At 51.9% G+C, this 24,348-nt stretch overlaps 2 protein-coding genes across 3 annotated transcripts; both read left to right on the top strand.

Annotated features, from left to right (window-relative positions):
- Positions 1–2,849: 2,849 nt before the first annotated feature.
- On the top strand, positions 2,850–3,626 carry LOC136516060 (uncharacterized). Its single transcript, XM_066509469.1, has 2 exons — positions 2,850–3,336; positions 3,406–3,626. Exons 1-2 carry the CDS (start codon positions 2,850–2,852, stop codon positions 3,624–3,626), a joined length of 708 nt encoding a protein of 235 aa, XP_066365566.1.
- Positions 3,627–19,879: 16,253 nt separating this feature from the next.
- Positions 19,880–21,813, top strand: LOC136518941 (uncharacterized). 2 transcript variants are annotated; one of them, XR_010774655.1, is made up of 3 exons: positions 19,880–20,638; positions 20,737–20,845; positions 20,945–21,813. XR_010774655.1 is itself a non-coding variant. In XM_066512624.1 (3 exons), the coding sequence occupies exons 1-3, from the start codon at positions 20,159–20,161 to the stop codon at positions 20,957–20,959; spliced, it is 555 nt and encodes a 184-aa protein (XP_066368721.1). In that variant the 5' UTR covers positions 19,880–20,158; the 3' UTR covers positions 20,960–21,813. The 2 variants fall into 2 exon arrangements, 1 of the variants encoding a protein (XP_066368721.1); XM_066512624.1 differs by having other exon boundaries at positions 20,786–20,845.
- The last annotated feature ends 2,535 nt before the right edge of the window (positions 21,814–24,348 follow it).

Raw genomic sequence — 24,348 nt, 5'->3', positions numbered from 1 at the left:
AGTGGTGCACTGTTAGGTCAACGAGATCCGCCAGGATCAGAGACCTTCATACTCTACAAGCTCGATTCATCGATCAGCCATGCCAAGATCTAATCGTCGCCCAAGTCATTTCACCGACCAGCACGGCAATGATAGGCAACCCCTCTAGCGGGGACCTATGAGCAACTGCATCGAACACCCTCGCCAACACGACCCGAAGGTTGACTAGGATGTCCGAGTGCACCTCAACAATCTCTGAGTGCGCCACCGAAGGAGATACCAGTGTCATGGCAAACTATCTTCCCATCATGCTCATGCTAACTGCCATGAACTAGTTCACAAGCCTTGCCCCAGACTCCATTGGATCCTAGGAAGAGCTAAAAAAGGTCTTCACCGATAACTACATGGCTACGTGTACTCGGCCGAGCACCAAGCATGATCTAAATCGCATATACCAGAAGTTGTCCGAGCTCCTCCGTAGCTACATCAAATGCTTTTTTGAGATGAGGAATTCTATTCCTAACATCACAGAAGCTGAGGTCATCACCGCCTTCGTCTAAGGACTCCATCACCGTGACCTCCGCTCTAAGTTGAACCGCAAGCCACCAACAGGGATTGGTGAGATGATTACGATGGCCAACCAGTACGCCGACGCCGAAGAAGCTAAAGTGCGCTTCAACAAGGAAGTGGGCACTCATCGCCCAACTCGTTGCAGCGACAATCGTCCCGATGATCGGCGCCATAACAACCGCTGCTATGACGACTACAGTCACCACAAAGACAGTGGTCGTGATCGACTAGAAGGATCCATGTCTAGTCAATATCGCCGCCGCTGACCAGGCCATATTGTCGCCGCTGTCGACGAACCTCGCGCCAAGCACAACTACGACGAGTAATACAAGTAGATCCTCGTCGGCCCGTGCCCTCTCCACAAGAATGCCAAGCATAAGATGAAGGACTGCCTCAGCTTGTCTAAGGAGTTCTAGGCTAAAAAGCCAGACGACAACAACAACGACGGAGCGGAAGCTAGGGGCAACAACAATGCCTTCTAGGATAATGACAAGGTGGTCACCACCATCTTCAGGGGCCTCACCTCCGGCGAGAGCAGAAGAGAGCGAAAGCTAACTGCCCGCTGGGTGCTCGCCGTCAACACGAAAGACGTCGTCGCTAACCCCTGCTATTGCCCCTGGTCCGAGGTCCCCATCACCTTCAGTAGGGCCGACTAGTGGGCGGACATCCCCTACACAGGGTGTTTCCCCCTCATCCTTGATGCAACTGTCTAGAAAGTGCTTTTCAGAAAAGTGCTCATCGACGGTGGGAGCGCTCTAAACCTCCTCTTCGCCGAAGCACTAAAGGAGCTAGACCTCAGGATAGGAGATCTCACACCCTCTGACCCCTCCTTCAGGGGTGTGGTACCTGGCAGGGCATCCAAACCGCTTGGAGAGATCATCCTACCAGTACAGTTCAGCACGGCTAGCAACTACCATGTCGAACACATCACCTTCTACGTCGCCGACTTCAACACCGCCTACCACGCCATACTTGGTCGGCCAGCTCTGGCCAAGTTCATGGTCGTACCACACTACGCTTATCTGGTGCTGAAGATGCCTTTGCCTACAGGAGTCCTAGCCCTATGGGCCAACCTCTCCATTGCCTACGCCCGCGAGATAGAGAGTCTCGCCTTGCCGAAGCCACCGACCTCTCCATTTAAATGGCCAGTGTGGTCACCGACGCCAAGACGGTGCCCATCAATGACCTGGAGATCCCATCGCTGGAGCCTCCTTGCGCCTCCGCCAAGTCCAAGGAAACCAAGGAGGTCGGCCTTGGCCTCGATGACCCCTCTAAGACCATGAAGATTAGGGCTCACCTCGACCCCAAATAGGAAACATGCTCGTCTCTTTCCTATGTGCCAACATCGATGTGTTTGCTTGGAAACCTGCAGACATGCCGGGGGTACCATGGGAGAAGATCGAGCACTCCTTGAATGTCTCGTCGACCGCCAAACCGATCAAGCAGAAACTCTGACAATTCAAGCTAGACAAGAAGGAGGCCATTAGGGTAGAAATAAAATGGCTCCTAGCTACCAGATTCATAAAAGAAGTGTATCATCCTAAGTGGTTAGCAAACCCTATTCTCGTTCAAAAAAAGAATAAAGAATGGAGAATGTGTGTTGATTACACTGATCTTAACAAACACTTCCCTAAAGACCCCTTTGGTCTGCCTCGAATATATGAGGTTGTAGACTCCACTATCGGCTATGAACTACTCTCCTTCCTCGACTATTACTCTAGCTATCACCAGATATCCCTCAAGGAAGTCAACCAGATCAAGACGTCGTTCATCATGCCTTTCGGTGCGTACTGCTACACCACCATGTCCTTTGGACTCAAGAACACTTGGGCGACATACCAAAGGGCCATCCAGATGTGCCTCGATCAATAGATAGGCTACAACATCGAAGCTTACATCGACGATGTGGTTGTCAAGTCCAAGACCACCGATAATCTCATTGCCGACCTTGAAGAACTGTTCGCCAACCTAAAAAGGTACAGATGGAAATTGAACCCTTCAAAGTGTATCTTTGGAGTTCCATCTGGCATACTCCTAGGTACATCATTAGCGCTCGTGGCATCGAACCCAACCCCAACAAGGTCTCCGCCATCACCAACATGAAACGGCCAACATCCATAAAGGATATATAGAAGCTTACAGGTTGCATGGCTGCTCTCAGTCACTTCATATCACGCCTTGGCGAAAAGGGACTACCGTTCTTCAAACTCCTTAAGGCCTCTGAGCGCTTTTTCTGGTCGGAGGAGGCAGATATAGCTTTCGAGCAGCTCAAGTTGTTTTTAACAAAGCCTCCGATCATGATGACGCCCTGGCCAGACAAAACTCTACAGATCTACGTCGCCGCCACTTCTCGCATCATTAGCACAGCTATCATCGTCGAACATGAGGAGGCCAAGCATGCCTATAAGGTGCAACGTCCGGTCTACTTCATCAATGAGGTCCTTAATGAGCCCAAAACACGTTATCCTCAGGTTCAAAAGCTGCTATACGCCATTCTAATCACGTCACGCAAGCTTTGCCATTACTTTGAGTACTACACGATTGCCGTGGTCACCGAGTTCCCTTTGGGGGACATTCTTCACAATAAAGAGGCTAATGGCCGCATCATCAAGTGGGATGTTGAGCTCGGCACTTACTCCGTTGAGTTTAGACGTAGGCCTACCATCAAGTCACAGGCGCTCGCTGACTTTGTCGCTAAGTGGACCGAGATCCAAGAGCCTATCCCTGCTACATGCCCCGAGCACTGGGTGATGTACTTCAATGGCGCCCTCAACATCAACGGTGTTGGTGCTGGCATTTTGTTCATTACGTTGACCAAGGATAAGCTCTGATATGTTCTCCAAATACATTTTCCAGTCTCCAACAACACCACTGAGTATGAAGCATGTCTCCACGGACTCCGTATAGCTGTCAAGCTTGGCATCAAATGCCTCATGGTATACGGAGACTCCATGCTGGTCATCAATCAGCTCAACAAAGATTGGCCATGTTCCAGCAAGAAGATTGATGCATACTGCGCTGAAATCAGGAAGCTTAAGGGAAAGTTCTATGGTATCGAGTACCACCACGTGGTATGAGATCAAAATCAACTCGCCAACCACCTATCTAAGATAGGCTCTTCTCGCATTGTGATTCCACCAGGGGTCTTCGTTCAAGACCTCTTTACGTCGTCCATCAAGGAACAGAAGGAAGTGCAAGAAATTCCGCCCGCCGAGCAGCTGGTACTTACAGTACCCTCATCGGTCACCGATTGGAGGGAACAGTTCATCAAGTACCTCACCAGCGCTGAAGTACTCACCGACAAGACTAAAACCGAATGCCTAATCCATCGAAGCAAGCATTACGTGCTGGCGGATGGGAACTTGATGAGAAAAAGTGCCAAGGAAGGGATACTGCAGAAATGCATCACCCAAGAAGAGGGAGTGAAACTACTTCTCGAAATTCACTCTGGTCCTATGGCAACCATGTGGCCTCGAGAAACCTGGTCGGCAAGGCTTTTTGAGCTAGTTTTACTGGCCCACGGCCATCTCCGATGTAGAAGACCTCGTCTGACATTGTGAAGGATGTCAATTTTTCACCAAGCAAATACATGTGCCATCACAAGAACTGTAGACCATCCCAGCTTCCTAGCCTTTCGCATGCTGGGGACTAGACATGATCAGGCCTTTCAAGCCAGTGCCAGGTGTTTTTTGGTATGTGTACATCGCCATCGACAAGTTCTCCAAGTGGATCAAATACAAACCTCTTGTTTCGACTACTGCTAAGAAGGCAGTCAAGTTCTTTGAAGATATCATCCATAAATTTGGTCTCCCGAACAGCATTATCACCGACCTCAGAACTACATTTACTGGTCATCATTTTTGGGTCTTCTATGAAGACCGATGCATCTCCATCAAATACGTCTTCGTTGCCCATCCTAGAGCCAATGGCTAGGTCAAACGAGCGAATGGCATGATCCTTGATGCCCTCAAAAAGAGGCTATACCAGAAAGAAGAAAAGCATCCGGGCAGATGGCTCAAAGAGCTACCAGCTGTGGTCTAGGGATTGCGCACTCAAGATAGTCGTAGCACCGGTGTGTCTCTATATTTCTTGGTCTATGACTCAGAAGCCATACAACCAGCGGACATTGCCTTCCGAGCACCTAGGGTGGAAAATTATGATAAAGAGAAAATCGTAGCTATTTGGACAGAGGACGTCGACAGGGCCGTGGAAGAATGCCTGATCACTTGTATCCGCATAGCCAAATACCTAGAAGACTTGCAAAGATACTACAACCGCAACATTAAAGGTCCTTCATTTGCTATCGGCGACCTCGTTCTCCATAGAAAATAGAAAACCGAAGGGATGCACAAGCTCTCCTCCCCCTGAGAAGGGCCCTACGTGGTCAAAGAGGTTACCTAACTAGGGTCTTACCGGCTATGTGACTTGGACGGAATCGATATCCTCAATTCATGGCACATCGAGCACCTTATACGTTTCTATCCTTGAAACACTCCAGATATGTATTCTCCAATCCATAATGAAAGAAGTTTTGGTCACCCTAATTTGTCTCCATTATTTCTCCATTACGGTTTAATCTCCATTTGCGGTCGCTAGCTCTAAGCTAGTCCTTAACGATCTCTAATATGTGATCTCCATAAACGCTCTGCCACGTTTTCTCCATATCTCCAATATGTGATCTCTAAAAACGCTCCACCACATTTCTCCATATCCCTAAGATATTTCGCCGACCATTGAGCAGCACACGTTCTATTCTATTCTCTATGGAGAAGACCCAGTCTCTGATCTCTCCCTACACGTGCTACGGGCTCCATGCTCTACGTTATGGGTGGTTAGTTGCGGTTCCTTGGTCACGCCCGTTCCACATACACGTGCACAGGCTCCGCACTCGATGTTATGGACTATGGGCTAGCCAAGGCCAAGAGCTCAGTAAAAAGAACTAACTGCTCGAACGCCACTTATACTATGTATATCTCCAAGTTAATTTGTCAATCACCTAGCAGCACATGTTCCGCTCTGTTCTCTATGGAGAAGACCCAGTCTCTGATCTCTCCCTACATGTGCTACGGGCTCCGCGCTCTGCATTATGGGTGGTCAGCTGTGGTTCTTTGGTCACGCCTGTTCCTCCTACACGTGCATGGGCTCTGCGCTCGATGTTATGGACTATGGGCTAGCCAAGGCAAAGAGTTCAGTAACGAACTAACTACTTGGACGCTACTTATACTTCATATAATTGCGTTAGGGTTAACACTACAACGATTTTTTCACCGTAATACTAGCAAACTGCATAAACATGCACATGTCATTTCACAACATTTATACATATATGTAAATGTCTATCTACGCCCTTGCGCGCTCTAACTACTCTCTCTAGTTATTATAGAATATTCTCTGAGCAGATCATTGGGCTTCGCCATCGCCGAATAGGTCGATGTCGTCGTCTAGTTTCTTTGCCGCATTTTCCAACTCATCTTCCAGCCGTTGATGCTCCATTGCCTCCGTCCCTCTGGTGAATCTGGCCCCTATCGCTTGAAGTTCAATGGACAGGTAGTGGGACCAGACCACCGCTAGGGCATGTGTAACAGCGGTGATGGTGGCATCGTAGTTGAAGCTCTTGAAGTTCTCCCACGCCGCCTTGCACCGGTCGATGAAGGTGTCTGGACACGGTGGCCTGCCATCGGGCTGAGGAGCCAACTCTAGGTCAATGTAGTTGAGCACCGGCTTGACTCCAGTAACAATGATGTCGAGCTTGCTCCGCTGGGTTCTGGCCTCCTGCTCCAGCACATCAAACTATGCCTTGACCCTCCAACGATAGTCTATAGGCATTGCAAGGGTCCGTCAAGCCAATAAAATTACTCTAGCAATAACTCCAACCATGAAGAACTCACCATTCAGCTCCTCTACCAGCTTCTCCGCCCACCTAGCCATCGTCTTCTCCTCCTCCTAGAGTTGCCCGATAGTTTGGCGTAGCTGGCCGAGCTCAGCATCTTCCTCTACAAGCATAACCATCGTTAGTAACAATATGACTCTTCAACAATGCAAAGCAAAATCACCGATAGGCCATACCTTTTCTCTGCTCGGAGACGATCCTGAGCTGCTCGGACTTCTGCTCCAGCTATGCAAAAAGACTCATCACCTGCTCAGAGCTGCGTTCTAGCTGCTCGGACTTGCCCCGCAGCTGCTCAGATGCAGTTGCCAGTTGCTTGGATAGGACGCCCTTTGGTATTCTAGATCCCACGCTTTGGATTCAGTAAGATCCCGTTCGCGTTGGGCCCTCTAGATGTTTTTCTCCATGAGTTTCATCACCTCCTTCAGCTTTTTGTTTTCTTCGGTGAGGGGCTCCATCCTCTTGATCACCTGGCACCGTTGCTCGGTAGTTTGAGCTATCCCCTACAAACGCACCAAGACTATGAAGAACTCCGATCTCCAACATCAAAGACGAGAATTGCAGACACAGTACTAACCTTGATCTGCTTCATCACTTTAGAAAGGGCAGACTCCAGTCTTCTGAGCTCCCTGGTGGTGTCCTCCTCCTCAATGACCACCACTTCGTCGCCTCGCTTATGGAGGATTCGGATGGCTTGGGGTCATGATTCCTCACGCTCGATCTCTTCCACCTCGTCCTCTTCCTCCGTAGCTGTAGGCATAACCAAGAGGCTCGGTGGCTAGACAGCGTGTCCGACCACGCCCATCGATGCCTCAAGGAGCACCGTTTGTTCCTTGAGCGCCACCTGCTTATCCGCCGTAGTCTCTGGCCTAGCGTCAGCAACTCTAGCTGTCGCCTCTGAAGACTTGGCGGCTACCGTCATTGCCCCAGGCACCACCGCTGACCCATCCACCATTGGCGCCAACCGTTCACCGCCCCAAGTCCACCAGCAGGGGCGCTTGACTCCTCCGTAGGCTGCCGAGCACCTGAGGACTCTAGGATGGGATTTGTCGGCGTCACCTCCACGTCGGGACCAGCCCCCGGCTAATTGCCGGTCTAGACTAATGGGTTCAACTCCTCTGTGCGCCTCGCTCTGCATCAGATTGGCACATCAATCGCTGAAAGAGATAATGACACAATAGCAAAATACCAAAAAGGCAAGGATACTTATGTGTTGGCCTGTCGGTACACTTTTCTAAACTAGCGCTGCCTCTCCAAGCCTCCAGGTGTGGCCCTAGGGTTGACTCCCGTGCCCTAAGGTGGAGGTCTCATGGTCTCCACCATCGGCCTCTCCTCCGCCTGCCACTGTGGGATTCCCCTCGCCTGCTGCTCGGGGATTCTTTTCACTAGTTGCTCGGGGACTCCCTGCCCTCCTTTTGATCACTCCTCTGTGTGCATGCTACGCAGAGGCACTTCAGTGCTCGGAAGAGGAGCTACTGGAGCTTCATCGTCATCCGACCACTCGGACATCACTGTACTCCGTGTCTGAGTGGTCTGGTCACCGCCAAGCAAGATGCCGCCTAGCTTGTGGGGAATGGCACCCACCATCTTCCTCTTCTTCTAGGTCAGCTCATCTGCCGCTACCCTCTTCCCCCAGACTTCCTCCAACATTGGGGGAGTACTCTCCATCCGACCAGTGTCAACGCCTTTAGACTCCGACGAGGCACTGATAGCTCCCTCCTTAGGCCTAGCTGGTGGCCGGGCATCTACCGCTTGTGGCCAATCGCCCCTCGGCACACCCGAGAAGTACACCGCTCGGTCCTGCGAATGGTTCTTTCCACAAATGAATTAGCACACTGCTCGGCAATGGTAAAGGATGAAAAGCATCAAGAACAAAACAATTGGGGTGTTTACCTAAGGAGGTGGGTTTGTACAGTTGAAGGCCCTCGTCTGCTTTGACACACTGAATGAGGCATTTGGAGCGAATAGCTCTGCGGCCTGCTCTAGCACTTCATCCTTCGATAGCCTTCTTGTGCTCTCCCGGGTACCATCGTAGTCACCCATGAAGTCATAGCCCATGTGGGGCCTCTCCTTGCAGGGCTGGACGTGGCGCACTATGAAGCTCGCCGCCACGAATCCACTGTTAATTTTCACGCCCTTTATCAGGTCGAGGAACTCCCTCACCTGCTCCATGTCGGTACTGCTCGGTTTCTCTGACCAGCACCTCTAGTTCTCCGGAACATGGTCGACGTTGCAGCGGATGGCGGGATGGCTCTACTTCATGTAGAACCACCTGGCATTCCACCCCTTTAGCGAGGTGTTCAGTGGTACAGTGATATACTCGCCTGCCATCCCATCACGGAGTTGAAGATACACACCGCTGACCACCTTTGAACTGCCGCCACCCTTCTTCTTCAGCTAGAATAGATGACGGAAGAGGTTGAAGTGGGGAAGAACTCTGAGATATGCCTCACAGAAATGGATGAAGATGGAGATGTGCAAGATGGTGTTTGGGTGGAGGTTGCACAGACTAATGACCTAGAACTCCAGTAGATCCCTCAAGAAAGGATGAACGGGAAAACCTAACCCACACTAGAAATAATCCGTAAAAACTACGACTTCATTGGTATGGGGCATTGGAAAGGGCTTACCACTGGCTGGCTGCCATTTGGCGGTGACACGGTCTAGGAGAACACCTGCTTCCACCATCCTGTTGATCTCCACCTCCCCCATGATCGACGACACCCACTTGTTGTCGTGGCTGGCTCCGGCGGCCGCCTTCTTCGGGTTTCTAGCTCCCTTCTTTGGTGCCATCTCTCAGATCTGTTTTGGGATTGGCGGCGGGAGCACGTGTGAATCTAGAAATGCAAGGACTAAGAAGGAAGATGAAATGGCAAAATGGCAAAGGTGGGAGCGCAGGGTGCGGCGGCGTAGTTATAAATCACTCCCTGCACCTTTTGCATTCGAGGGTTTTTGGTAAACTGCTCCCACGATTTGTGCCTCTCCGAATTCTCTGCAACAGCGTGGTGGGCCGTTACCTAGGCTTTCACGCAACTACAGCCCGTATAGCCCATTTATCGCCACAATTTGTTACTGCTCACCGAATATTCACCGACTTCTCTACCAACTGTTATGGCTCAGTAATTACTACTGTACAACCATTACTCTGGTATTTTCTCCATGATCTGTTTTCTCCAAAATTTCCACTTGTGGCTTGGGGACTATGTTAGCAATACGACTTGGATCCTCACCGCACTGGGGACTTTCTTCTAATGACTGTTGTTTCTGACCCTAGCACCACATGACTGTCACCTACTATCAGGCTCGAGGACTAAGTGGGCACACTTTACCTTGCGGTGAATGTGCTTCTCTCATTTCGGGGCTACGCCTGGGGACTGGCTGCTTGCTTGACTAGTCCTCTACTTTTCTTCTACTTTGGACCCTAGCACCACATGACTACATCACCTACTGTCAGCCTCAGAGACTAAGTGGGCACACTTCACCTTGCGGTGTGTGTGTTTGCTTTAATCTAGAAGACTCCACGCCACTTGAAGTTGAAGAAGACTATCTCCCTTTCTCATGGTCGGACTCTAAGTGGGCACACTTAGTCCACTGCAAGCAAATTTTTGATTGTGAATTTGAGCTCCTTACACCCTTATGGCAAGCCGTACTTGGGTTACACTGCTCGACGATGGGTCACACTGCTCGACGACGGTTCACACTGCTCGGTGATGGTTCACGCTGCTCGGGGATGGTTGACGCTGCTCGGCCATGGCTCACAACTGCTCGGCAACTCATCATGGTGGTCGGACCATGCGTTTGGTTGCTTGGCTTTGTTCGCACCTGCTCGGATAAGCTCAAGATGGCGTTGCACAACGGATATAAGGCGCTCAGGGACTAGCTATGGGAGGTATGACCCTAGATACCCATGGCAGACCACATGGGCTATGCCCCTAGGGGCGGCATAGCCAACAAGACGATGCCTTGTGGGGCACGACGCTACTCGGCGCTTCCTGCAAGACACCGGGAAGATATCCTAAAGATACTACGAGATATGTTAGGATACGTATTATCCCATGATTCCTATAATTTGTAATTACTTTTCGGTTATCTCCTAGATCTAATCAACTTGTAACCCTGCCCCTCGAACTATATAAGGCGGGCAGGGACCCCCTCCAAACTCACATAATATCATACGATAGCCAATACAATTCAACAAACCACAGGAGTAGGGTATTATGTCATACTAACAGCCTAAACCTATCTAACTCGTGTGTCTCTTTTGTCTTCTTGTTCTTGATTACACGCATCTCTGTCGATCAATCTACCTTCGTAGGATACCCCTCGGAGGACTGCCGACGATATTCTATCAACAATAGTCGTGGTCGGTCGGGAGGATAGCCTTGGAATCATAGACCATGAAAAATAATGTGTAGCTGGTGGCCTGGCTGGGGGTCATCCTCATGCTCTAGAGCACCGTGGGAAGCTCTGTGACCCATCATCCACCAAACTTGTTCAATCAGTTGAAGATCCTAGGCTTGAGGCCTTGCAGGACCATGCCATTTGCGCGCTCAACCTACCCATTTGTGTGGGGGTACGCCATGGCAGCCCAATCCACGCGGATGTGGTATTCATCGCAGAATCGGAGGAACTTCTTTCTAGTGAACTGCATGTCATTGTCCATGATGATGGATTTTAGGACTCCAAAGTGATGGACGATGTCAAGGAAGAACAGCACGGCTTGCTCGGACTTGATCGCGGAGATTGGTCGAGCCTTTACCCACTTTGTAAACTTGTCTACGGTGACAAGCAAGTGTGTATAGCCCTCGGGTGCCCTCTTGAGAGGTCTGACCAGATCAAGCCCCCAGACAGCAAACAACCACATGATGGGGATCGTTTGGAGCACTTGGGCTGGTAGGTGGGTCTACCGAGCGTAGTATTAGCACCCTTCGCAGGTGCGCACAATTTGTTCGACGTCGGCTACTGTGGTTGGCCAATAGAAGCCTTGTCGGAATGCGTTTCTGACTAGGGTTCTAGATGTGGCATGGTGACTATAGACCCCACTGTAGATATCACTAAGCAACTGCTTCCCTTGCTCGATGAGGATGCAGCGCTGTAGGATCCCAGTGTGGCTCCGCCTATAGAGTTTGCCATCAAGAATGGCAAATGACTTGGCACGACGTGTGAGCCACCGAGCCTCTGTCTTGTCCATTGGTAGAGCTTTGTGGAGGAGGTAGTCGAGGTAAGGCATCCTCCAGTCAGCTAGAGGGTCGGGCTCTATCATTAGATCCTCGTCAAGCTCCATGACCTCAGGGTTAGAAGGAGCCGATGGTTGGTTAGCCCCTGTGCCTAGGGTAGGTGGCCCATCATCGGCCTATTCTAGCTCCTCGTAGCAGATCGAGGGCTTATGCTGATTGCTGGCGAAGACACCTATTAGCATCGGCTTTCGGCCAGACGCCGCTTTCAGCAGCATGTCGGCCGCCTCGTTGAGACGCCTTCAGATGTGGTTAAGCTTGAGACTGTCAAACTTGTCCTCCAGCTGGCGGACTTCTCAGTAATATGTAGCCATCTTGGCATTGTGGCAGCTTGACTCCTTCATGACTTGGTCGATGACCAGTTGGGAGTCACCCCGGACATCAAGCCATCGAATACCCAACTCGCTGGCGATGCACAGGCCGTTGATGAGCACCTCATATTCTGCCACATTGTTGGAGGAGGGGAAATGGATGCGAACCATGTACCTCATGTGTACCCCAAGGGGCAAAACAAAGACCAGCCCCATGTTGATGCCTTTCTTCATCAGCAATTCATCGAAGTACATCCTCTAGTACTCCTGGTCAACGACTGCTGGCGACATTTGGACCTCGGTCCACTCTGCAACGAAATTAGCTAGCACTTGGGGCTTGATGGCCATTCAGGAGGCATACAAAATGCCTTGACCCATCAGCTCGAGTGCCCACTTCATGATTCTCCTTGTGGCATCCTGGTTTTGGATGACCTCACCGAGGGGGAAGAACATCACGACCGTCACTGTATGTGACTCGAAGTAGTGACGCAGCTTTCTCTTGGCGATGAGGATGGTGTACAGAAGCTTCTAGATTTGGGGGTAGCGGGTCTTGGAATCAGACATGACCTTGCTAATGAAGTACATAGGACGCTACACTTTGAGGGTGCGTCCCTCTTCTTCTCGCTCTACCACCAAGGCGGCGCTGACCACTTGCATGGTGGCCGTGATGTAGAGCAGAAGCTATTCCCCATCGGTTGGAGGGACCAAGATCGGGGCCTTCATCAGAAGCCGCTTGGCCGTGTCAAGCGCCTCCTAGGCCTCGGGCGTCCATTCGAAATGATCGGCCTTCTTCAAAAGCCGATAGAGGGGGAGACCCCATTCACCGAGGCACGAGATGGAGCGGCTAAGCATGGCGAGGCACCCTATAACTTGTTGTACCCCCTTTATATTCTGAATTGGGCCCATCCTTGTGATGGCCAAAATCTTCTCCGGGTTGGCTTCGATGCCATGCTCGGAGATGATGAAGCCCAGCAGCATACCCCTCGAGACCCTGAAAATGCATTTCTCGAGGTTGAGCTTAATGCCGTTTGCTCAGAGTTTTGTGAAGGTATGCTCAAGGTCGGCTACGACCTGGTCAGCCCACTTGGACTTGACCATGATGTTGTCTACGTAGGCCTCAACGGTTCACCCGATGAGTTCTCTAAAACACTTGAGCGTACAATGATGGTAAGTAGCCCATGTGTTCTTTAGACCGAACGGCATTGTGACGTAGCAGAATGATCCAAATGGGGTGATGAAGGATGTCGCGAGCTGGTCAGACTCTTTCATCATGATTTGATGGTACCCAGAGTACGCAATAAGGAAGCAAAGGGTTTCACACCCTGAGGTAGAATCGACTACTTGGTCTATGCGTGGCAAAGGAAATGGATCCTTTGGAAATGCTTTGTTGAGACCCGTGTAGTCAACACACATTCTCCATTTCCTACTCTTCTTCCATACAAGGACGGGATTGGATAACCACTCTGGGTGGTATACTTCCCTAATGAACCCTGCTGCCAACAGCTTTGCGATCTCCTCGCCGATGGCCCTACATTTCCCCTCGTCGAAGCGATGTAGGCGTTACTTCACTAACTTGGAGCCTGGCCTGATCTTCAAGGCATGCTTAGTGACTTATCTCAGAATGCCTAGCATGTTTGAGGGTTTCCATGCAAAGATGTCTCTATTGGCGTGGAGGAAGCCAACGAGCGTGCTTTCCTATTCAGAGGAAAGCATGGTGCCAATGCGCACCACTTCACCCTTGGAGCCACTGGGGTCTATGAGGACCTCCTTGGTGCCCTCTACTGGCTCAAAAGACCCAGCTAACCCCTTGGGGTTGGGTGCTTCTTCGGCGACCACCTTCCCATTGGCCACAAGATCCTTGGAGGCGACGATTGTCGTGGCATGATCGTAGCACTCGACCTCGCATTCATAGGCACGCTGGAAGGAGGTGCCGATGGTGATGATCCTGCACGGTCCTAGCATCTTTAGCTTTAGATAGGTGTAGTTAGGGATGGCCATGAACTTCGTGCAGCATGGATGTCCTAGGATGGTGTGGTAGGTTCCATGGAATCCAACCACCTCGAAGGTGAGGGTCCCTAAAGGTGATGGGCAGATCAATCTACCCAAGTGGCATGGCCTGCTTTCTAGGCATGATGCCGTGGAAAGGCACTCCGGTCGGTAGGACGCGTGATCAATCGATGCCCATGGCGTCAAGCGTTTTGGCATACATGATATTGAGGCCGCTACCTCCATCAATCAGTACCTTGGTGAGCCGCTTCATGCCGATGATCTGGTCAACCAGGACCAGATATCTCCCCGGTTGCGGGATGCTCACTAGGTGGTCGGTCCGATCAAAGGTTATGGTGGACTACGACCATCGAAGGAAGGTAGGTGTGGCTGGCTCAGCCTATAGACCTCATGGCGCGTGAGTTTCTGGCGGTGCTTGGAGTCAAATGCCGCTGACCCTTCGAAGATCATGAGACATACATCTAGCGTCGGAAAGCCGCCATCCCTCCCCTCGATGTCATTCATGGTTGGCTCAGGGTCCTTCCCATGCCCTCCCTTTGTTGAAGCCTCCGAACAATAACTGCTTCATGAGGTCGCAGTCCTTGTATAGATGCTTCATGGGGAAAGCATGGTTCGGGCATAGCCTTTTGAGCAGCTTTTCAAAGTGGTCCGGGGTACCCTCAGTGGGCTTTTGACCCCCTTGTGGTCGACGATGGCCACGAGCGGGCCCTCGCACCGCTGCTTGTTCTTCTTCTTGTCAGGATGGTTGGAAGCACCTTCGCTAGCATCCTCGTCCCGCTTTGCCTCACCTTTGAGACGATCGAAGATCGCTCTGATCGCCTCCTCGCCCGAGGCATGGCTGTGCTGATGTCGAGGAGCTCCTTGGTGGTTCATGGACCCTTACATCCCAAATAGGAAGGCTCCTATGACATCGGTGCCGATGACATTGGGCAGCTCATTGTACTACCGGGAGAAGTGCTGGATGTATCCACGAAGGGTTTCTCTGGCCTTCTACCGACAGTTTTTGAGATCCCATGGGTTCCCAAGATGCTTGTACATGCCCTAGAAGTTTCCCATGAAGATCTCTTTCAGGTTCGCCCAACTTTGGATTCTGTTGGACGGAAGTTGTTCCAACAATGTTCATGCCGAATCAGCCAGGAACAATAGAAGGTTGCGGATAATGAAATCATCATTATCCACTCCACCGGCTTGGCAAGCAAGCCGACTTGAGCCACAATCCGAGGTTCATTTCCCTAGAGTATTTTGGAATGTTGGTTGGTGGTCGGTACCATGGCGGGAAGGCGGCATTGAGGATGTGTCGGCCGAAGGCATGAGGCCCTAGCAGGCTAGGGATCCAGTTTTAGTCCTCATCGCTGTCATAGCATCCGCAACAACGAGGGTGGTAGCCGTGGCTAGTTCCCTCCCTCGGATCACCGTGGGCACGCCTACGGGCATCGAGGGTGTCACGCGCATCATGGTTGTGGCCAAGATGCTCATGTACCGGGATTGCGGTGCGTAGCCTTCCACCTTGTTGCGGCTGGTGGACTGACATGTCCTTGTTGGGTCACTCTAAGGGCATGCGCTGGCTAGCGTCGAGCTCGTGTCGCTGAGATAGCGAGCTCTTGGCCTGCTATGCCACCGCACGCTAGAGTAGCGTGTGAATCTCACGATGGGCCCGATGGTCTTCGGGCGTTGTGGGCCCTAGAAGCCCCCGGAGCAAGGCCACCACAGCAGCGATGTTTTGGCTCACCCGAGTGAAGTGCGGGAGTGCTTCATCGTTATCGATGATCCTCCAGTTCAAGGCATAGGCCATGGCGCGTGCACGCCCATCGTCTCTGTGGCGCTCGATCTCTCGATCGAGCTCCGCACGTTCCTATTTGAGCTGGAGTCGCGCTTCCTTGAGCTCTTAGTGTTGGGCCTTTAGCTGCTCCACCCGTAGGCGAGGCGGGGCCCCTACATCCCCCTGACCTCGCCGTCGAGGTCATTCATGGGGGTAGCCTCTTCCTCATGGATGCTTTCGACGTGTCCCTCGGGGCTACCCGCCATGAAACACTCACGAGAGGCGTGATGGCTCCCCTACTAGAGTCAGAGCTAGAGGGCGACTCTAATTCTCCTGTGAGGAGGTCAAGGAAAGACTCTGCGACATATTCGATCATCCCCATGAACTCGTCATTCGTGGGGGATGGAGGCGTGCGTTGCACCACAGGGTGGCCATCGGTCTCTACGGCGTTGCGGAGACCGAACGGGTGCACTGTCGGGGTGCTCCGGATGAGGTATTCTAGAGAGAGCGGCTCTCCTTCGGCAAGCTATGCCATGACATTGGCTAATGAGAAGGTGAGGTGGCACAAGTCCTCCTAGGATGGTTGGGGTTATAGGAAGGCGTCGAGCGAGTGTCATAACCTCCTGTAGTCGAAGTCGAGGAGCTAGTTGCTTCCAGGGGCGCGGGCCTCCGGTGCGTGCAGCTGTAGCTCCTCAAGCACCTCGGCGATCGTATCGAGGTCGGTGAAGTGTAGAGGTCCGACGGTGATGGGAGTCATCACCAACTCTCCCTCCATCGTGATGATGAAGTCCAGGTCATTGAAGCGCATGTGCACGCCTAGGACCCTGCTGACGTTGCGACAAGCCATCTGAGGCCTGGTGTGGATGTCAAGACATATAAAAGGCCCCTACCTGGCACACCAACTATCGGTGTTTCGAGTTGCCATCGACAAGTAAATTTCTAATATTGCACGTCTGGCTCGAATGGTGTGCTTAGAGGACATGAGGTTTATACTGGTTCGGGCAGAATGTCCCTATGTCTAGTTCGTTGCTGCTACTCATGTTACTAGCATTGAAAGTTCATAGTAGGGGGTTATAAACGAGCGAGAGAGGGACAGGTCCCAAAGTCTCTGGTGAAAGGAGTGAACGGGTGCTGAGAGAGCTCGGTTGCTACTCAGCCATGTGTTCAGGGTTCGATGGGTTCATGATGGTTCGATCGAATCTAGCCTTATTTGATGTGATGTGTTGCGAAGCCCCTTATGGGACGCCCTGCTTTTCCTTTTATAGGCCAAGGGAAAGCATGAGTTACAGTGGAGGAAAAAGAAGAACGAAAGAGAGAGAGCCAAAGGCCTTTAGGATTGCTGGGTCCTTTTTCTCCTTCATGCGGGCCCCGATGACCCTGTAGATGTCAACAGGGATGGCTTCACGTCGTGGTCCTATCTGTCACTAGCGCCATGCGTAGGCATCATATGCCGGTCATGGCGCTCCACTCCATCCTGGCAAATGTCGTGGTGAACTGACGCGTCCGTCATTGTTCGTACGGGGGTTAGGCAGAACAACATCACGTCCAACGCTGTTCTTGATGTGAATCCTCCGGTATGGCCTGTTAAGGCCACGGGTTACATCGGGGCATGCCGGTCTCTTCCTTGGTGTCAAAGCTTTGACTCAGGCCCATACGCTTGGACCTAGAGTGGTTGGGACGGTATGGGTCTCCATTGGGCGAAGCGAAGCCCACGGCCTCGGGGTCAGGCGAGGAGGAGCCCACGGCCTCGGGGTCGGGCGAGGCAGAGTCCTACCACAGAGGTGGGGCGAGGCGAAGCGCAGACCCAAGGGTTGGGCGAGGCAGAGCGTGGACCCAAGGGTCAGGCGAGGTGGAGAGCGAACCCAAGGGTCGGACGAGGCGGAACGTAGGCCCAAGGGTCGGGCGAGCCAAAGCTCACGGCCTTAGGGTCGGGCGAGGCGGAGTCCTCCCCCAGAGGCCGAGCGAGGCGAAGTGCAGACCCAAATGTCGGGCGAGGCGGAGCCCGCGGCCTCGGGGTCAGGTGAGGCTGAGTCCTCCCCCAGAGGCCGGGCGAGGCGAAGCGCAGACCCAAGGGTCGAATGAGGCAGAGCGTAGGCCCATGGGTCGGGCGAGGCGGAATGCAAACCCAAAGGTCGGGCGAGGCGGTGCCCTCTCCTAGAGGCCAGAAGAAGCGGAGCTTGCACGCCGGGGGGTTAGTTGGAGCTGTAGTCGCGCTCTTGACTGCTCGGATGAGTCAATGTTGATGGTAATTAGCTCATCCTCTTCGGGTACCCTAGTATTGGTCCCCAACATATATGTATGTTGCAAGTTTTTCCATCTGGATATTGCAATGTTTGCAATGGCTACACACTTATTTTCAAGTTTTTTCTGGTGTTTTGCAAGTGTTTTATACGTATGTTGCAGGTGTTTCAGTTGTTTCAGACGTATGTTGCAAGTGTTTCATCTAAAATTGATTCTATAGATCACCATGCTATGTTTCTACTATACAACTTATAACACGCTCTTCAACTCACTCCCATACGGTAGAAATGCAACACATAAGTATCTCTCTCATATAGCCAACAATAATATACAAATATAATCCATATACAATCATATTAGCTTAATTAATATGTGTCTAAATTATAATTGTTAAAATGAACTCAATTCCAAGATCCAAATGGGCCCCTTAATAGTATATATAATAGTCACAAAGGAACTAGTTAAATCGGTTAACGCCACCTAAGACCCAAGAAACCACCGACCACCGAATAAAATCAGAGTTTTCACCACATAGATCACTAGAGAAAACGATTATGACTTTTTCGGTTAAAATGGCTACATGGATTAGTCGGTTCTCAATGATATTCATCGGCAATGGATACAAACAGTGTATAGAGACCTTTTTAAGATGATGGTGTATTTAAAGGATACATGAAAGGATAACCGAATGCTCTGTATGCTAGTAAAATAGTGTGACTCGACGCCACACATTATATGCATTCCGATTCCACCAAAGAAACTCTCGTTGATGTGGAGTGTGGCTTTGCGCTTCCGTCTTTGCCGCCAAAATACAAGCCACAAAAGTTAGATGCTCGGGGTTAAAAGTTAATGATAGCCAAAGTTGCAACAAATGCAAAGCATCGAGAACGTGATTCCATTTTGACGTGACGATGTCTACAGTAACATATATCGATCTTTCGAAAGCGTTACTATAACAAAATGTGATAGTTCATCTCGACACATGTATGGCGATAGGACAAAGCCGTCATTGTTTTTTTGGGGGGGGGGAGACTAAGCCGTCATTGTGAAGCTACAACAAATGCATAACGCCGAGCACGTGATTCCTTTTTTTGCGTGCCAACATCCATAGTACACACATATCGATCTTCCAAAAGCGTTAGTGATGGATCATCTCGACACATGTATAATGATAGCCCAAAGTCGTCATTGTTAAGCTACAGCAAGCGCATGGCACCGAGCACTTGATTTCTTTTTGACGTGGCAATGTCTATGGTAACACATATTGATCTTTCGAAAGCGTTACTATGGCAAAAACTTAGTTCATCCGAACACACGTAAAGCGATAGGGCAAAGTCGTCATTGTGAAGCTACAACAGATGCACATCGCTACCGAGCACTTGATTTCTTTTTTATGTGGCAACTTCCACAAAAATGTATATCGATCTCCCGGAAACGTTACTATAAAAACGTGACGGTTCATGTATAGTGATACAGCAAAGGCATCGCTGTGTATATCCATAGAGGTAGAGAAAAGGAACAAATTGTAACCACAAAAGCCTTGATTTGATGAAAAATACATGTCTCATGCACGTCATCATAAAACCCCTTTTTTCCATTTATCTCCATTTCGAGATGAAACCTTCTCAAAAGAGTGATTTGATGGAGATGCGTTCAAGACGGGAAGGCGGCCTTAAACCGGTCGTGCCATTTGCCCCTATTGCCTTGCCACCAACACCCACAGCCGTCAGATCAGAATCCAACGCTCTAGAAGACTGGCGTCACCACAATCACAGTCGCAGCCGGTGGGCCAGGCGCAACCGAACCGAGCCGCACTCGCCTTCGGGTGGAGCCTATAAACTCCAGAGGCCCCACACACAAGGCCCCAATCCCCACAACCCGAGAAGAGGAAACCGCGCGGCGCGGCGTCTGCTCGTCGTCCCCCCCGCTCTGCTCGCCTCGTCGCAGCCTTGCAGGCTTTCTCCCCTCCTCGTCTCTTCCTAATCCGATCAGCGAAGCAGATTCTAGCGAGGAATCGAGCGGCGCCACCGGACCCAAGAGCTCCCCCATCCATATATAGGCGAGTACATGCAATTGCGAGCCTAGTTGCAGTTGGGGCTCTCTGCCTTCAGCCTCTGCCCCCCCCCGCGCGCGCGCATTTGCCGCCTCTCTAATCCCCTCGGCACGCCCAATGGAGTCGTCGCCGGCTGCGTCCTCGTCGCGGCCCAGGGACCCGCTCCTCTTCGGCAGCTTCGACCTCCCCGCCGGCTGGGGGTGCCGCAAGCCCATGGCCTTCTGCCGTGACCGGGACACGGACACGGACGACGCCCCCGTCGCCGCCGCCGAGCCCAACGCCGCCGCCGCCACCGAGGGTGGCAAGGACAGCGGGCCCCGATCACCGGCGAGAGCGGCCGTGGCGGGGGAGGAGGCCCAGCAGGAAGCTCCCCGGAGGCAGTGGAACCTGCGGGAGCGGACGTCGTGGCGGGACTACCGAGCGGAGGACGCGCGGCCGGCCAGGAAGCTCGGGAGCACGGACGCCGGCGGCGGCAGCCGCGGGTTCTCGGTGGCGCTGACGCGTCAGGAGATCGACGCCGACTTCGTCGTGATCACCGGCCGCAAGGCGCCGCGCCGGCCCAGGAAGCGCACCAAGAGCGTCCAGCGCAAAATCGAGGTGCGTGCTCAGCAATGCCGATCTTCTTGATTGATTTCTTAACCGCGATCGCAGAATCTTTCATCTGAGTTCCGTTCGTTTGTTCGTTGGTTTGTTAGTTGGTTGGTTACTGATCGTGCTTCGTCTTCTTCTCCTCTTCTGGCGCAGACGCTTTGCCCGGGGAGTTCGCTGACGGAGGTGACCCGCGACCGGTATAAGGTGAACGAGGTACGCCTAAAAACCCCATCTTTAATTTCGCCGGAATCTGTTATTTGGGAGGGAGGTTTGGGACGCCGATTGATTCGACTCTCCTTCCTGAGGGTGCAGAAAGGAGGATTCTGAGCCGCGCAAGCACAAAAGGAGGAGGAGGAGATCGATTTCCAACCGAGGAGCTTGATCGAGTAATGGCCGGCTCATCAGTGTTGCTAAGAGGAGATTTAGGGCAGACTGGCTCTTCGTCTTGTGGGTAGTCGTGCAATTGATGAACATGTACATGCCAAACCCTAACAGTACGCATGTTGGTTGGGTTCTTTCCTAAGTGAATGTGGATGGCTTACTACCGATTTCCATCAGATTTTTTTTTGTTTGCTCTATGGTCAATCCTTGATGCCAGTGTTGCAGGCTGAAGAATCACAAACCTCTGATTTATTTCGGCGAGAAATGCAGTTGCAGATTCTCCGTCTCTCATCACTGTTGTTAAACGAAGCAGATACAAAAACGCTGCCGATTTAAAGAACAACGTGGTACATGGCTGACTTGGGAGCCAGAGCCATGGAAGTGTCTGTTCTGCGAGATCAAAACCCGGAACTGACTGACGGACAGAGTAAAAGTGCTGCTGTTGCATGGTGCCAGAAAAATCCTGATGCAGTGCAGAAGGTAATCGACTGAAATCAATGCAGAAGATTACACGAGACCCAGAAGTGATGAAAGATATAGACGCAAGTACAGAATAGGACAGTATTATCTCTCCAGCATTTCTCGTAAGCTTGCCATTCTTGTGGTTGGCTTCACTCTGATCGACCTGCTTCGAGATGAAATAGGAACTGTATATGCTGGTCTTTGCAGTTCCAGTGTTCCAGATCAGATAAAGCGGCAGCCAAGCCCACTGGGGATGGTTCGTTCTTAAAAAGGTTGGACCAATTGCATTTGACTCTACGAGTGGTTCATCTGGATCGCGTGCTGGGAACTGAGTTCAGGTGTTCAGCTGGCGCCCCCGAAACGGGGGAAAAAAAAGAAACCAGTTCCCAAATAGAGTAAGGGCCCGTTCGTTAGGCCGGGAAAAGAGTCAGAAAGCGTTCCGGCTGGATAAAGCTTGCATAAATTAAACATCCGATCCTGGCCGGGGCCTTGTTTAGATCGCAAGTTTTTCCACTCTCTTTCTCCATCACATCAAATCTTTGGACACATGTATGGAGTATTAAATGTAGATAAAAAAATAACTAATTACGCAGTTTGATTGTAAATTACGAGACGAATCTTTTAAGCCTAGTTAGACTATGATTGGACAATAATTGTCAAATATAAACGAAAATGCTACAGTGGCGAATACTGATTTCTAACCTCAATCTGAACGAGTCCCGGATTACATCCTGGTCACGGTTCCCGCCGAAACCGAACAGGCCCTAAAGGGGAGAGCACCACCATGATTTCACAATCATTATTGAGAGAATTCCTTATTTGACACCAGACAAATGACCTGTTCCTTTTTTGGCCCTCAAAAAATTTCCGTTCCCTATTTGACATCGAGTTCAACTTTCGTTCCTTATACGACACTCCGTTGGGTTTGACATCCGTGAACCGTTAACTGCCACGTGAAAAGACGATTTTGCCCCTGTGGGCCCCACCACCCTCCTCTCCTCCCTTTCTTCCCCACGTACGGTCATGGCCGCGCCGCTCCCCGCCCTCGACGAGCTCGCCCTGGCCATGGCCGCGACGACCCTCAACGAGTTTTCCCCGGCCATAGCCGCGACGGCCCTCGACGTGCTCGCCCCGGCCCGCCGCACCGAGCTCGCGACGGCCGCGCGCTGTCCTCCCCGAGGTCGCGCCCTCCCTCCCGACCTCGCGCTCCGTCCCGCCATGGCAGCGTGGGAGCTCGGACCGCCGCGCCGCACCGCGATCTGGTGGAGCCGGCGCGCCGCCCTCGGCCAGCCCCGCGCCTGCCACCAGCGCGCGAGAGCTCCCCGCGAGAGCTCCTCGCGAGATTTTCCCCGGCCATAGCCGCGACGGCCCCCGACGTGCTCGCCCCGGCCCGCCGCACCGAGCTCGCGACGGCCGCGCGCTGTCCTCCCCGAGGTCGCGCCCTCCCTCCCGACCTCGCGCTCCGTCCCGCCATGGCAGCGTGGGAGCTCGGACCGCCGCGCCGCACCGCGATATGGTGGAGCCGGCGCGCCGCCCTCGGCCAGCCCTGCGCCTGCCACCGGCGCGCGCGAGCTCCCCGCGCGAGCTCCTCGCGAGAGGGAGCCATGGCTGCACCAGCCACGCGAGCTCCGGCCGCGCCCGCATCCCGCGCCGCGAGAGCCCATCCTGAACCGCGCCATGGCCGGTGCCGACCTTCGCCTGAGCTCCTCCCCTCCATGGCCGGCGCCGACCTCCGCCTGAGCTCCTCCCCGCCATGACCTCCGTCGACCTCAGCCCGAGCTCCTCCGCCAGCGAGCAACGCCGCCCTCCCCTGCCTCATCCACCAACAAGCCGCGCCGCCCTCCCCTGCCTCCTCCATCAGCGAGCAGCGCCGTCACTCCCTGCATCCTCCACCAGCGAGCGGCACTGCCATCCCTTGCCTCCTCCGCCAGAAAGGGAAGAGAGGAGGGAGAAGGTGGTGGGTCCCACAGGGGCAAAATCGTCTTTTCACGTGGCGGTTAACGGTTCATGGATGTGAAACCCAACGGAGTGTCGTATAAGGAACGAAAGTTGAACTCGGTGTCAAATAGGGAACGAAATTTTTTTGAGGGCCAAAAAAGGAACGGGTCATTTGTCTGGTGTCAAATAAGGAATTCTCTCATCATTATTCCCGTCTACTGGAATGTATGTTCTGTCAGCAGTCATTGCTGAAAGCGACCCCTTTAACAATGCCAGAATGAGAACGATCTTGCTCCACTATTTTTCGCTCTGGACAAGAGTGTAATTCTCGCTTATCCAGAAGTCAACCAATTTAAACTTTAATTGAAATAATATTAAAAAGTACTAACATTTTTTATACAAAATAAATATTATTAGATTAATGATAGAACTAATTATATAATATATTTTCATCATGAATTTATTTGATGACATAAATATTAATATTATTTACTATGAATTTGATCAAAGTTAATCAAAGTTGATTGTCACGGATCTCATAATTACGCTCTTTTATAAACGGAGTACTTTCTACCGTTCTCTTTAAAAAAAAAACACTGAACAGATATGCCAGTTGTTCCGTACTGATCTGACTCACCCTCGCTGTGCTTTCAGCTGAAGTGGTGAAAAAGCCGAGGGCTGGATACTCATGGGTCAACGTGGTGCCCTTGTTTGTAACAGTATTATTTTATTTGTGCATTCAGCTATGCCGTGCACATAATAAGCAATTACTAGTGCTCCTTAATCAAACAGAATTGCTAACTCTCAACCGAGTGATTTTGGTCCATCTCTCAACTGAAATCTGGGCTGCTGGATCTTACACGTGTCGGCATCTGCTCGGGCTCCTTCACCGCTCCTCTGTCACCGCCCCAAGGCCGCTCCTCTGCTCGGGCGGG

Source organism: Miscanthus floridulus, chromosome 17, assembly GCF_019320115.1.
Source record: "Miscanthus floridulus cultivar M001 chromosome 17, ASM1932011v1, whole genome shotgun sequence".
Lineage (NCBI taxonomy): Eukaryota > Viridiplantae > Streptophyta > Magnoliopsida > Poales > Poaceae > Miscanthus > Miscanthus floridulus.
This window is presented reverse-complemented; position numbering and strand designations above follow the sequence as displayed.